General features: G+C 35.5%; 1 protein-coding gene across 2 annotated transcripts; it reads left to right on the plus strand.

Annotated features, from left to right (window-relative positions):
• The first annotated feature begins 2,304 nt into the window (after positions 1 to 2,304).
• On the plus strand, positions 2,305 to 11,948 carry LOC110731301 (calcium permeable stress-gated cation channel 1-like). 2 transcript variants are annotated; one of them, XM_021911148.1, is made up of 12 exons: positions 2,305 to 2,674; positions 3,521 to 3,924; positions 4,686 to 4,832; positions 5,513 to 5,648; positions 6,344 to 6,445; positions 6,538 to 6,657; positions 6,745 to 6,825; positions 7,656 to 7,996; positions 8,642 to 8,887; positions 9,293 to 9,617; positions 10,022 to 10,255; positions 11,396 to 11,948. In XM_021911148.1, the coding sequence occupies exons 2-12, from the start codon at positions 3,611 to 3,613 to the stop codon at positions 11,642 to 11,644; spliced, it is 2,295 nt and encodes a 764-aa protein (XP_021766840.1). In that variant the 5' UTR covers positions 2,305 to 2,674; positions 3,521 to 3,610; the 3' UTR covers positions 11,645 to 11,948. The 2 variants fall into 2 exon arrangements, with proteins under 2 accessions (XP_021766840.1, XP_021766841.1); XM_021911149.1 differs by having other exon boundaries at positions 3,572 to 3,924.
• Positions 11,949 to 12,128: the final 180 nt, after the last annotated feature.

Raw genomic sequence — 12,128 nt, forward strand, 5'->3', positions numbered from 1 at the left:
TTGTCAATTGTATAACTTGTGTTAGCTCGAGTCAATGATAACCAATGTAATGTTCAAAAGAATCAAAATTGATTTGATTCAATTCAATTTGACCTCTTTTAACAAAAAAAAAAAAAAGGAAAAATTAGAAAATAACACCCAAAAATTGTCACAATTTTGATAATAACACCACCAAAAAAAAAGTTTTTATTATAACACCACAAAAAAAAACCAAAAATTTGCTTTCACCACCACTTAACTTTGCCATCCAAAAAAAACCGTTAAGTGGGCCCCACACAATACACGTGTCAATCAACTATTGGATAAAAAATTCAAAAAAAAAATAAAAAAAAAAAGAAAAAACCTATAATCCTAACCCAGCCACCACCACCACCACCGGCGCCCATGGCCGGCACCCCAACCCAGCCCCTAACTCAACCCTACCATGGTCGGCACCCCAACCCAGCCCCTAACTCAACCCTACCATGGTCGGCACCCCAACCCAGCCCCTATCACTGCCTCTCAGACGTCGCCGAACCACCCAGACCCCAAACCAGCCATCATCGTCTCACCGCGCCGTAGCCGAACCACCCAGGCCCCATCATCGTCTCCCCGCCGTCGCCGAACCACCCAGACCCCAACCCAAACCAGCCCAGCCCCCATTATCGTCTCCCCGACCCGAATCCATCGCCAAACCACCCAAATCCAACCCTAACCAGCCAGCCACCGTACTCCTCTACCAAACCCAACCAAAAGTCGTCGCCAAACCGCCGAAACCCCGACCCACCCATACCCAAACCCACTATCCGCCCTACTCCTCTCACCCTCACCTTGAACCAAATCGGGGTTCGAGTTCTTTCGTGGGTACGTTTGGGCTGATTTCGGCAGTCAAGGGGTGGTCGGCTGGCTAGTTTTGTGGGTCGAGGGTGGTCGGTTGGGATTGGGTGACGGCGGTGGAGGTTGAGTTTGGGGAACGGCGGTAGGAATGGTGGCTGGGTATTTTAAGGGTTTTCCTTTTTTTTTTAATTTTCTTTTTTTTTTGTTTTTTATTTATTTTAATCCAATGCACAATTGACACGTGTACAATGTGGGACCCATTAGCGGTTTTTTGGATGAAAAAGTTAAGTGGTGTTGAAATCAAAATTTTTGGTTTTTTGGTGGTGTTATAATCTAAGTTTTTTTTTGGTGGTGTTATTATCAAAATCGTGACAATTTTTGGGTGTTATTTTCTAATTTTTCCAAAAAAAAAAATAAAAAAATAAAATGGAATCTGCATATCAAACAAGAAATTGAAAAGTTATATTAAGCAAGTTTCGTCAAAGTTTATAGGATGTCCGTATTAACTAATTGCTGCAATATATATAGCATAGTTAAGAAATAGAAATGTAGCTCCCCATATTAACTAATTGCTTACAATATCTTTATTGGGGCTTATAATACATATCTATATTAAATAACATTGTCTTTAATTACGCACAATTAATGTATTATTATAGTAAAAATGATACAAATAAATGTGTATTCACCATTTGAAATAAGCTTTCACATAATAATGCACTTCCTTATGCGTGTATTACAAAATTAATTAGAATAAGATGCATAATGAGGGTCTGTTCTGATTTACTGAAACAACTAAATTGAAGTGAACTGATTGAGGCTGAATTGAACTGAACTGAATAAAGCTGAAATGAATTGTTTATGTGAGATGGAAATTAGAACTGAACTGAAACTAAGCTGAACAAAACAATCCCTAATTCCATGCAGTTTTTATATTAAATTCAATTTACGAAAATATACCGTGCTCAAACTAAACATTTATGGACAGTCGGACACTAGTGCATATTATTATTCCCTTAACTCGATTCCCACATATCTGAAGTACTATAAAGAAACTAAATTTAAAAGAACATACTCGTAATATAAACTTAATAAGAGCTTGTCTGTTAATTTTAAAAGATTTTAAGACCGATTTTCATTGTCTAGCGTTGGGAGAGACCAAAACAACAACAACAACAAAAGCAATTTCATGCAATTTCATACATCCTTTTTGATACCTTGACAATTTAAGACACTTTTAGGAAGTTAGGATTAGGAGGATTTACCTCATGTCATTACCATCATGTACTAATTGAAAATAAGCTTAATTAGGACAGGTGGACAGCTAATATATTTTGTCACCTTCTACATTAGTTAGTTGTAAAAAGGAAATAAATAATCACGTAGTATTAATTAAGTAGTAAATACATGATTAATTGACAAATTTATACACTTGTACAGTTATTATACAATACAATTTCCCCATAAAAAACCAGGAGTTATAATTTTTTTTTTTCATTGTTCTGCAACTTCTGTTTCATCTCCCATCATCAATTTTCTCTCTCCTCCCTCAAATCTGCCACACTCTTCTTGTGTGAAAGAGGGAGGAGTTTTATTTAATACTAAAATTTATAGTCTTTTAATTTTAATTAATTACTCAAAATCTTATAATAAAAAAAAGTGGGAGTTTTGCTTTTAGAAGAGGGGGAATAATTTTCTTTTCTTTGATTGAGCATTTAAAGCAATCAAAACATACCCTTCTCAACAAAGCTTCTATCTTTGTCTTCCTTACTCTTTAATAAATCTTTCATTTTCTGGGAATTTTCTTAATTGTTTTTTGAAGATTTTGAGGTCAATTACAGGGGAAATTCACCCACAAGTAAGTTCATTTTATTCTTTATTTTAATCAATTTTGTATTTTTTTTGCTTAAAATATTGTTATGAATATGCTGTTTTTTTTACCTGAATTTGGAATTATTGTGTGAGAAAGATGGAAGTTTGAAATAAAGTTCTAATTTTATGTTTTTTCTGTTGAAAGTTTGAATTTTTCCGTGGAAATATGAATGATTCTTTCAAGTGATGGCAGCAATTTTGGGTTTTTAATATCAACTTTTTTTTTTTTCACTTAAAATGTGCTGAAATTGTGTAGATATGGCAGTTCTTAATTTTGACCAGTTATTCAGTTTATACTTTAAATTATGCTTTTGTTATGTGAATTGAATTTATTTTCGTGGGTATTATTTATTCTGGAAATGTATTGTTGAAAGGTTTGATTTATGAATCAATTCATATTTTGTTTCTAATTGAAATTAATGTCTTTGGTTTTTAGTTGTTCAAGCTGCGTCTTTTTTAGGATATAATTCACTTTCATGTGAAATATTGAATATTGAATCAATTCATAAACCTTGAAAAAACTTATGTTGATATATGGAAATCATAGGCAATGCAAATTGGCCTATATCTTGAAGATGCATTATATGTTATTGACCCTTCTCTTAATCATATAGATCATTGATGGTTGCAAACTAGGTAGAATTACTCGATTAAGCTTCGAAATTCCAATGTGTTCGAACGAGGTTTCGTTTGAGCTTTGAGGCAATATTTCATAGCTTATGTGGTGTTCTGATGTAATAATCATTGTGATTCTTGCTTGAACCCATTGCTGCATATTTACTGTAATTTTGTTCAAGTGTTAACATGATTCAGTGAAATTTTGTTGATGTAGATATAGTTCTTGTGGATTTGTGGGTGACATTTCCTGATCACATACATATAGGAAGTTTATTAGGAGGCGCCGAACTTCTGAAGAAATAGGATGGCTTCCGTCTCTGATATAGCGGTTTCTGCCGGCTTTAATATTTTAAGTGCATTCGTCTTCTTGTTGGCGTTTGCACTTCTGAGGATTCAACCTTTCAACGATAGAGTTTACTTTCCAAAATGGTATCTCAGGGGGTTAAGAAACAGCCCACTTCACACAGGAGCATTTGTGAGCAAATTTGTCAATGTGGACTTCAAGTCCTACTTGAAATTCTTAAATTGGATGCCAGATGCCATCAAAATGCCTGAATCGGAGCTCATTGAGCATGCTGGATTGGATTCAGTGGTTTACTTGCGGATATATTTGATAGGGTATGCAGCCACTTGTAGATTAGTGCTTCCTTGGTGCACCATCTTTGCATTCTGTTGTTTGTTGTAGCAATGTACTCAAAACTCTTGGTTTGTCTTAGATGCATCATGCATGAGATCACTCAGATTTATTTATTAGCTATTGAAGTTTAACATAAGGTTTGATTTGCTTTCTTAACAAGAGTTTCTAATAACTTAGATGGGAGGTTGTATAAGATGGCATTGACATGGCAGCTATTAAGATCAACTTAATGTTTTCTTTCTGTCATGCATTTTAGCTAAACAAGAATGTTTAGATAGGGTTGAACTTTGAAGTTTCTTTAGGTGATGTAAATTTCTTGAAGTCAAAATAATTTAAAGTGATCGATAAAAACCAATGTCTGAGAGGCACATATCCTAAGAATGATGGTTTTATTCATATGTTTGAGATGATAGTAGGGAAAGCAGTGGGTGAAGTTATCTAGGATATTGCATGTCAAGGTTTGAGTCGGGAAATTTAATTCAGTCTGTCGGCACTTAGCACTGTTGGCTTATGAGCTTCCAGCCATGTAAGGATGTAACTGTGGATGTTCAGCATCTTCTGTTTCATTTATTTGAGAAAGCAGTACTGGAGAAAATTTTATTCAATTGCTGAGAACAACATATTAGAAGAATTAATCATGCTGCTTTTGTCTGTAGACATGCATCTGTTTTAATTACTATTATATTATTATTAGTTTTGATTCCTTTCGTTTTTGTTTGTTTATTTGTTTGTTTGTTTGCAGACTTAAGATTTTTGTCCCTGTTACGGTGTTTGCAATGTTGGTTTTATTTCCAGTCAATTTTACAAATGATACATTACAAGTATCAAAAGCAGTCTTCAACGGCATTGATAAGCTGTCAATTTCAAATATACCGCTTGAATCTCCAAGGTTTGGACCTCTTTTAAGTCTGGGCTCTATCTCCTTGAGATTATCGTATACTTCATATTACTTTGGTTATGCTGTCTGACCTGTAATTCTATTCTTTTGCTCCCAAATATATTTCCTCTTTGACTATAATGGTTTATAATAATGACATACTACATTACTACCTCCTTCTATTTGGGTTCTACTAAGAGCTGAGGTATATAGATTAAGAAATATTGAAAGGGGTTGTAGACTTGTAGTTCGAAAAAGATGGTGAATAAACTGATTAAGTATGAGTGATGGAGTAATAAGGCGTGCTAGTTTAAGAAAAGGTGGATATAGTAATAGAGAGTGAGTGGAAAGGTGTAAATACTTTGGGGTATGAGGGGTAAGGAAAAACAAAAGTCTTAAATGGAATGCAAGTTAAACAAAAAAGGGGTAAGATAGTGGGTGCTAGTGTGCTATATTCAAATAAGCCATCGACCATGGTGTTAGGGGGTTGGATGTCTATCATCTGCTAAATCAAGATCATAACAACACATATTATGGGGTTCATTGCTGACAGATTTGTTGAGGGATGTATGCAGAATTATTTTGGATAAAATACAATGCTTGATCAAAGTAGTGGCGTATCATAAATAAAACCTTAGATCTTATATTCATGGATTGTTTTTGCTCACCTGTTAGTTGCTTTTAAATTACAGGTTTTGGGCTCATTTAGTCGTGGAATATGCCATTACATTTTGGTCATGCTATGTTCTGTATAAAGAGTATGCAAAGGTTACAGCTATGCGACTGCAGTTTATGGCAGCAGAAAAACGTCGTCCTGATCAGTTTACAGTAAGATCATCTTTTGTCAAGATGAAATTTCTAGCTGTTAGCCTTTTTGACTGTGTGTCATGATGTGGACTACGTGGTCAACGTGGATATATACCATGTATATGATGTTAAAGGATTAGACTAGCATGTATAGCAATGTATAGCATCTTCAGTCTCTTGCGATTCGGTTTTTAGCTCTTAACTTATGTGAGTCACACCTCCTTATCTCCAGATCCCTACAGTAGCAGCGAGACTTCTCTTACTATAAAATGACTGAGAAATAGTCATTGACTACCGGTCTTCCTCCCTAATAAACAAGAGCTATAAGACATTCTTTAGGAACATTTAAATTTTTGATAGTCACTGTAGTTGTAAACTGAATATTTGTGTAACGAGACTAATGACGATTCATTGAGTTTAGAATAGGATGCAATTATGTTCCCATGTTCTATAGATAACTAATTTCTAGTTTTGAAAATGATATCATTTGTAGAATGTAACATCAATAGGTTTTTACTTGCATTGTGGAAAGAAATGAAAGTGAGTGAAGGTAGAACTCGTAGAAGTGAAAGAAATGATTTACAATTAGTGCCGTGCTGATTTGTGTTTATTCAAGCATAATACATGCATCTGATTTGTAACTTGAACCATTTATCACCAATTATCTTCGTCAACCTTCCTTTTCTGTGATGATATCTTGATTGATTTATTTCCAGGTCCTTGTACGGAATATTCCCCCTGATGCTGATGAATCAATTAGTGAGCTTGTGGAGCACTTTTTTCTGGTCAATCACCCTGATCATTATCTCACGCATCAGGTCAGGCATCTTCAGTTTCTTGCTCCCTTTTATTTATTGAATCTATGCACGTTAAGTGTTAATGCTCACGAGGGGTCAACTTTGAAATTCAGGTGGTTCATAATGCAAATAAGCTGTCAGATTTAGTTGAACAGAGGAAAAAGAAGCAAAATTGGCTGGATTACTACGAACTAAAGTTTTCTAGAAAGCCGGATCAACGGCCCATGACGAAGGTATTATTACTGCAATATGCAGCCATGCAATGGTTCGTTTAACACACATATTAACATCTAATGCAAATTCTTTTCTTGATATTGCAGACTGGATTTCTTGGCCTATTTGGACAAAAAGTTGATGCCATAGATTATAATGCTTCTGAAATTGAGAGACTAAATAAAGAAGTGAGTTCCATTTTTAGCTTTTCTGGTTCTTTTGTTTGTCTAATTTGTACATTTGAATAAAATTATACAAGATATGAAGCAAATATGATTTCTACTTTCAAGCTCTTCATTTTTTAGTTTTTTACAATAAGAATCTTAATAAAGGATAGTAATTTTTGCAATCACACAAGCGAGGCACATGAGCTTGAACATTGTCATTAGTTGTACCATGCTATTATCTATCCACTCTGCTTTTGATGAGAGAATATTATTTGTGTGAAGAAAATTGTGTACCAAACAGAGAAATTTTTTGCTGAAATATGCTTTTGGAATCCAGTGAAGTCAATAAGTGCTTCCTCCCTGTACCTGATATGTTTCCTAGTATTGGGTGGGAGGGTCATTAAGGCTTGGGAACATCTTAGTAAGTCAGGAGACAGTAAGTATTGGAAGGGGATGACTGAAAATTAGGGGACATATCGGAAACAGCAATGCCCTCACTTGTGTTGGTTGTGCACTCCCTTCCCTTTTAGAAAGTAGTAGAAGGAGCTGCAAATCGGTTGTAAATCTACTGCCAGTGGCTGATTCACCGAGCTCCATGGGGCTGGATCACTAGCTTTCCAGTCAGCCTTTCCATGGCATGAGTCTCCCTAACTCTCTCTTTCTCGTCCTTTGCTTAATTGCCTTTGCCATTTTATATCTGGCAGTTTTAATTGATAGATTTATCGCTGGTGCTTGTCCATGTTTTCTTGCAGCATAAGTTAATATAAGTTTGTTTAAAATGATTAATGGACCCTATTTTATCGCGTATTTTCATAGAGTTCACTTGTTTTGATTGAATCTCTTCATGCCAGATTGCTGAAGAAAGAGAGAGAGTTGAAAATGATGCAAAGTCTATTATGCCTGCTGCTTTTGTTTCCTTTAAGACTCGATGGGGTGCGGCTGTATGTGCACAGACTCATCAAACCAGAAATCCAACGATTTGGTTGACTGGATGGGCCCCAGAGCCACGTGATGTCTATTGGCCCAACTTAGCTATTCCATACGTTCATCTCAGCATCCGAAGGCTGATAATGTCTGTTGCATTTTTCTTTCTGACATTTTTCTTCATGATCCCAATTGCCTTAGTACAATCACTGGCAAGCATTGAGGGAATTCAGAAATATGCTCCATTTTTAAATTTTATTGTAGAGCGGTAAGTCTGCTTAGCCTGTAAATTAATTACGTTCTGTGAATATGTTAAATTGATTTAAACCATGTTGATAGAAAGAGATGAACTCTTTTTTAAAAGATAACAATTTTTTAATTCAACCAGTTCGACATAGATTGTACGTGTGTTATCTTATTAATTGATTATTACCTGATAACATTGGTCTGATGCTAATTGCTGTAGTTACCCTCTTGCTCATTGTACGTGTGTTATCTTATTATTACCTTATGTACTTCTCTTGCTGCCTTTTCAAATTATTTCCCGGTAGGCAAAATTGTTTCTCTGATAGACTGAATAGCTTCTTGTTTTGTTTGAATTCTGCATCAATAAACATCTTTCTCCTTTCTATAGTACTTCTCTCTTGAACTCTTAATAATATTGATAGTTGTGATATCTCACATCTTATTATAAAATTGATGAAGTAACAAATTTAGTATTATAGAAATAGGCACAAACATTGTTAAGGTACCACCGTACCATGTATGAACCGTTTAACATCTTTGATTTTGTATGAATTTTTACATGTGATTGATTTCATCTCTGATTAAGAAATAATGTTGATTGTAATGACTTGTTGTCTGAAAACCATTATTCCTTCCTCGCTGATTAAGGGAATTATTCACCATGCAGGGACTTTATCAAGTCATTCCTTCAGGGCTTCCTACCTGGACTTGTTTTAAAGCTTTTCCTCATCTTCCTGCCGGCAATATTGATGATGATGTCTAAATTTGAAGGCTATGAAGCATTATCCATTCTAGAAAGAAGATCAGCTTCGAGATATTATTTGTTCAACTTTGTCAATGTATTCCTTGTTAGTGTTTTAGCTGGTACTGCATTGCAACAACTGAAGACATTCCTTAAATCGCCACCAAATAAGTATGTGACTTTCAATCTATGTGTTATCCGACTTGTTCTTTTGTGATCCTGTGGATGAATGCAGAATATCGTAACTAATATATTATATCTGTACATATATTACAAATCTATTCCACATACATATAATCCTGCATGTATACATTTATAAACCTATATAAATTTGTGTACCTTAAATTTATAGATCGAACTTGCATATTGTCCTTGTGTTTGGTAATTTAATTGTTTTTTCATCTTTTAATTGATTGTAACAAAGTTGTACAAGAATTAAATGGGATAATTGACCCTATTACCTTATTGAAACTTCCTATCAATAACATTATTGGTTGCTCATATAGATTCTTTTGAATCAGTTATGTAGTGTAGATCATCTTATGTGAAATTCCATTTGATGCTCTGACTTAACAGGATCTTTGAGATTGTCGGTATCGGGATTCCAATGAAAGCAACTTTCTTCATAACTTACATAATGGTTGATGGGTGGGCTGGTGTTGCTGGTGAGATACTGAGATTAAAACCTTTGATTATATACCACTTGAAGAATTGGTTCTTGGTGAAGACTGAGAAGGACAGGGAGGCAGCAATGGATGCAGGAAGCATTGGGTTTAACACTGGGGAGCCTCAGATACAATTGTATATATTGTTGGCTTTTGTTTATGCTGTGGTCTCTCCAATTATATTGCCGTTCATTTTGGTCTTCTTTGGCTTCTCTTACCTTGTGTACAGACATCAGGTTAGTGATTATTATTGTTTTCTTAAAATCCAGTAACATTAAGTGAACACAAATTCATGTATTATTCTTTACAAGAAACTTTTTCATGAAAGCTTTGTCAGATTCACTGTGTTTTAGGCTTCATTTTATTTTTAAAAAACCTGAAGGCTGCTTTAATGAGCTTATTAGCCCTTATCTTGTTAACTCATGTCTCTACATATTTTTGTGGTAAACTCGTCTCTCCTGAAGCTTACATTTTAGGTGAAAAGAACATAATCCTTAATGTGTGGTATGATGTGAGCTTATCCCTTTAGCATGCACTTAATTGTTACCAGCTCAAATTGGGTGTGGTTCAGAGTTTTCTTTAGGTGAAAAGAACAAAATCTTTAATGTGTCATTTTAAGTGATTGGTTGCATGATTGCAGATCATAAACGTTTACAACCAGGAGTATGAAAGTGCTGGTGCTTTCTGGCCTGCTGTCCATGGACGAATTATTACTGCAATGGTTTTCTCTCAGTTGCTTCTGATGGGATTGTTGAGCACTAAGAGGGCTGCTTCATCAACACCATTTCTCATTGCACTTCCAATTCTTACCATATGGTTTCATAGGTACTGCAAGGGTCGATTCGAGCCAGCATTCAAGACTTATCCTCTACAGGTCAGTCAGAGAACATTGATAATTGATTAATGATAATATAATAATCGATTGCGCCACTTTTGCTTAACATAGATGATTTAAGCCAATATATAATACACATCCTTCATTTAACTTGTTTTTAATTTTTTTTAATGGCTTAAGAAACTCTGGACTCTTTAATAGTTTCTAGGTAGTTGTGTTTGATCTGGGTCTGCAGTGTGGTATTGGTTAGGCGGGGATATTCAACAATTCCTCGTTTTCCTACTGAACACTCATTAGAGTTTGGATAAGCTCATCAATTAGCATCGTCTGGCTGCATAGAAATCTACCTTTGCACAAGTGCAAGCTAGAACAATTAGAGCAGGAAGGCACATGCGTAAATTACTAAGTTCTACTCCCTCTCTTTTAATAAAGTCTAGGATTAAATGTTCAAAGAAGCTGTACTTTTATAACCCCTCTGCCAAACAATATATTTCATATAAATTGCAAACAATTGAATTGGCTGTAAGTATTTAAGTTCCTTTGAATGGAAAACTAACTTTGAATGAAGAATGCTCTTGGACTTCGCTACAAATAGAATTGAGAGAAAGGTTCTAAGTTCCTCTATATTTGCGGCCGGTTATATATATTGGTCTAAGTTAGGAGCTAGGGCATCCAAGTATCATGGCACATACTGTCTAGGGTTGGTCATGGGTTTTTGGTGCGGATAGTGGAGTTTGTATGACATGATTAAATTGGGCACTTATTGGGTTATGGTCAGGGTCTTGGGCACAGTCGACCCTTCATTTCACCTAAGTGTTCGCGTCAGATTTTGAGACTATGACATGGCACATGGGTATGAATACTTGAGACTTCACTCTTCATTAAATATCAAAGCCTCGAGAACTTGTCATAAAAGAGCTGTCTGATGCTTAGAGATGTAACTGTGTCCAACCAACAGCTCCCCTTCCCTGCCTTTTGGCCCGTCCCCTTCATCTGTGTACTTTTGTACTTACCTCCCACCCTCTCCCCTCCCTGCAGGAACCCCTGGTTAGGAAAGAGTAATTCAAATAGCTATTTTGTTTACTATGGCAATTTCATATGATATGTTTCAATCGTCAGTAGTCTTCACACTTTTCATTATTTTAGAATGACTAATACTGTGTTTCCTGGAATTTTCAGGAAGCAATGATGAAAGATACGCTAGAACATGCAAGGGATCCCGGCTTCAACTTGAAAGCTTACCTTCAGAATGCCTATATTCATCCTGTGTTTAAAGACGAGGGTGATGAAGATGATGCAGTTCAGAACAAGTTGGAGATGGAAGCCGAGCTTGTTCCTACTAGACGCCAGTCAAGAAGAAACACTCCAGTGCCAAGCAAAATGAGCAAATCATCTTCAACTTCTCCAAGTAAACACGTCGATCTATGAAGAGTGTGAGAAAACTCATGGGTAATGAGCTTAGTTCATAGCAAAGAATTACAGCATTGTAGTCAGATTGTGCAGGCAAATGCATCAGTAGGTCTGTTTTTGTACTTTTTAGGGAGGGAATGTAGTATGGTAGATCTTATGGTTCTCTATTGTTGTTTCTCCCTGCTCGTTCACTCGTGTTCATGTGTAAAGCACTGGCTGTCTCTTGCATGTAAATTACTTCAGCTGTTCTGGTCTATTAATGTCAAAACCTGCTTCAAGCTGGTAATTTTCTGCTGCAATTTTTTTATTCTATTTTGTGTGATATACTCCTGAATTGAATTTGTGAAGCACTAAAATCTACAAATGTTATGATTAATTTGCGGTTAAAATGATAAAATTTTACCATCAAACACCTTATATATACTGGTGTTATGAAATCAATTATGGTATTCCCTTCGTTTTTATTTATTTATTTTCTACTTGAAATCCTTTTGAGAGACAA

Source organism: Chenopodium quinoa, unplaced genomic scaffold, assembly GCF_001683475.1.
Source record: "Chenopodium quinoa cultivar QQ74 unplaced genomic scaffold, ASM168347v1, whole genome shotgun sequence".
In the NCBI taxonomy this organism is placed as follows: domain Eukaryota; kingdom Viridiplantae; phylum Streptophyta; class Magnoliopsida; order Caryophyllales; family Amaranthaceae; genus Chenopodium; species Chenopodium quinoa.